The sequence below is a fragment of the Bombus fervidus genome, chromosome 18 (genome assembly GCF_041682495.2).
Source record: "Bombus fervidus isolate BK054 chromosome 18, iyBomFerv1, whole genome shotgun sequence".
NCBI classification, from domain to species: domain Eukaryota; kingdom Metazoa; phylum Arthropoda; class Insecta; order Hymenoptera; family Apidae; genus Bombus; species Bombus fervidus.
The window spans coordinates 3535085-3537588 of record NC_091534.1 but is presented as its reverse complement, the minus strand read 5'-3'; the positions used below and the strand labels follow the sequence as shown (position 1 = coordinate 3537588).

Genomic DNA, 2504 nt, shown 5'->3' with positions numbered 1-2504 from the left:
TTTTAAACCAGTAGATTCCCCGCCTTAAAACTATTTATGTAAGTACATAGTAATTAATTTATTCGTTATAGAATACGCTATGCATAGTGTTGAAATTTGAATTACGCGGCGTTTACTTCAAATGGCTTGAAGTTACGAACATACAACATAATTGAACATTACTGAACCGTTGTGTTACATATGAATCTGGCCTTATATTTAGCGATATCAATATAATTCAAAATAAAGTAATTTAAAATCGAAATTTGAAATCACGTTCACATATCTGAAATGCCAAATACATCTATATATTGGTCAAAAATTCGATGCCTGTACTATAGCAAGGAGTGAATAAGAATTCAAAGTACAGGAAATACGCTATTGGAAAACTTTAAGTTTCGTCGTTAAAAGTCACAATAAATTAAAAGGTTTTCATTCAGTCATGCAAGGTTATTAAAAAATATTTTGTTTTCTAAGGGAGAATTTCAAGCAAGTCTCTATTAAAAAAGCTATGCTTACATCTTAATATGTAGTTATCTTGAATTTTTCGCGCACTTTATTGAACAAAGCGGTTCAGTGATCCGTACCAATATATATAATATAAACTCCTCAGTAACCGCTAAATAAGATAATATGTTGGTAATAGAAAAAGAGTCGTCTTTTTACTTAACAAGATTTTAAATTTCTTTTAAATATGAAAAGTTTAGATGTCTCACATACAAGTTTAATTTTAACATAATTGAGAATAAAGCTTCTTCATAAAAATCATATTTAAAATATTACTACAACTTTTAGAATTTTAAATGTTGGCTATTCATTCGAAAATACGTTTTTGAAAAATTGTTAGTATAAATTGGATCTACAAGAACATAAAATAATTAAGAATAGCAAGCAATTATATATAATGGATGCTTGTAATCTTATGAATAAAAAAAAAGAACAGTCGGTTCTGTACGCTTTATTTCCGGAAATGAGTAACCTATGTTGTGCAATTTGCGAAACTGATTTTCTTGAAGTTCATGATCCATCGGCAAAATCACATTTTTATTGGCAAACAATGAAATGCCGGTAAGTCAAGGGCAAATTCTGCCCTTTCAAAAACTTTCTATTCCATAATACTATCATAATGATCTTAATGATCTTTATATTTTACTAACAATAAAATTTTAGATTACTTATTCATTTAATATCTGACGTTATTGCTTCGCCAGTAATGGGTACAGAAAGATATATATTTGTTATAACGCATAAACAATTTTCTGAAACTGGTAGATTGGACAAAATTTTGAGAAATTTTAAACTAGTGGTATATTCACGATACAAATCTTTATTGACTCTAAATATATTATTTCAATGATAAACTGGTTTTTATTTCTGTCAGTATCGAGGATTAAGATCAGTTACTACAGAAGTTTATAAAAGTTGTCTTAGGTATACGATACAAACTAAGATAGCTCCTTTGTGGAATAAAGTTGATGATTATTTTGTTCAAGGAAAACATTTTTATAACTTTATAGAAGGAACTAGAGCATTAAAATTAGATATACTTATAGGGGGTAATGGAAAATCTAATTTTGTTCTTTGTATAACTGATATTAAAATCATATGAAATATGTTAACATTAAAAAGTTTCTAGAAAGGAAAATGTGTTTGCAACTTCATGCAGAAATACTTAAAATTCCATATATAAAACTTGAAGACTATCTTTCACCATCTATATTATCACATTTTTTAGCAGACCCTAAAGGATACGTTGATTTATCTCGTTATAATCTTCCATTTGTACATGTGTTACCAAGGTAACTAATTTATTTCATTTAGTGGAATATATATGGAATATATATGTATATTTGGTTTAAAATAAAATTTTCTAATTTTTGTAGTACAAAAAAAGGCAAAGTATTATCTGTATCTAAAGAACTTCCAGCAAAATGTGCTTTCAAAGATTATGACCAATTACGTAGACACTGGAAAAATATGGTATAAACGACAATATCTATGTTTATTCGTCTTGCAATTTCCCTTCAAATATAATTTTTGTATATAAATATGTATAACGTTTTAGTATGGATATTATTTACCAAAGAATAAAGATGGAATTTTATTTTATGAAATTAAATTTTCAATTTCCAAATCTAAAGCTTTTACATATCCTCAAATGTGTCTAGCAAGTAGTCCATTAGAAATTATTCCAAATAGAGAAAAAGAATCTACAATTACACACTTTTTATCTGATATGCTAATGAAATTACCTGGAGTTTGTGGTAAACGGCTACAGATATCCAAAGATACTCCATTTGATAGTACGGTGAGTTACACAGAAATAAAATCTATTCTCCATTATAAACAGAAACCTTTAAGTATAAAATCAAGTAATGCATCATCAAAGGACAGAGGATTAAGTACGTATCTGAAGGAAAAGAGTAATATTATCTCACAATTAGAATTTTCCGATAAATATGTAGATGGATTGACAAAAGATGTGAATACTGCTACAGCATTAAGAACGCAATTAACTAAAATTC

The 2504-nt window shown here is 27.5% G+C and overlaps 1 protein-coding gene across 1 annotated transcript; it reads left to right on the top strand.

The window, feature by feature from the left end:
* Window positions 1–852: 852 nt before the first annotated feature.
* Window positions 853–1965, top strand: LOC139996462 (uncharacterized protein C18orf63-like). Its single transcript, XM_072020835.2, has 5 exons — window positions 853–1047; window positions 1150–1285; window positions 1361–1535; window positions 1616–1778; window positions 1863–1965. Exons 1-5 carry the CDS (start codon window positions 884–886, stop codon window positions 1963–1965), a joined length of 741 nt encoding a protein of 246 aa, XP_071876936.1. The 5' UTR covers window positions 853–883.
* Window positions 1966–2504: the final 539 nt, after the last annotated feature.

What these genes read in the sequence shown, in the direction of transcription:
- LOC139996462 (XM_072020835.2), top strand. Translation starts at nt 884, where the DNA reads ATGGATGCTTGTAATCTTATGAATAAAAAAAAAGAACAGTCGGTTCTG. An exon ending in TGAGAAATTTTAAACTAGTG is followed by an intron (nt 1,286 to 1,360) that starts GTATATTCACGA and finishes TATTTCTGTCAG; the next exon opens with TATCGAGGATTAAGATCAGT. An exon ending in TTTGTACATGTGTTACCAAG is followed by an intron (nt 1,779 to 1,862) that starts GTAACTAATTTA and finishes TAATTTTTGTAG; the next exon opens with TACAAAAAAAGGCAAAGTAT.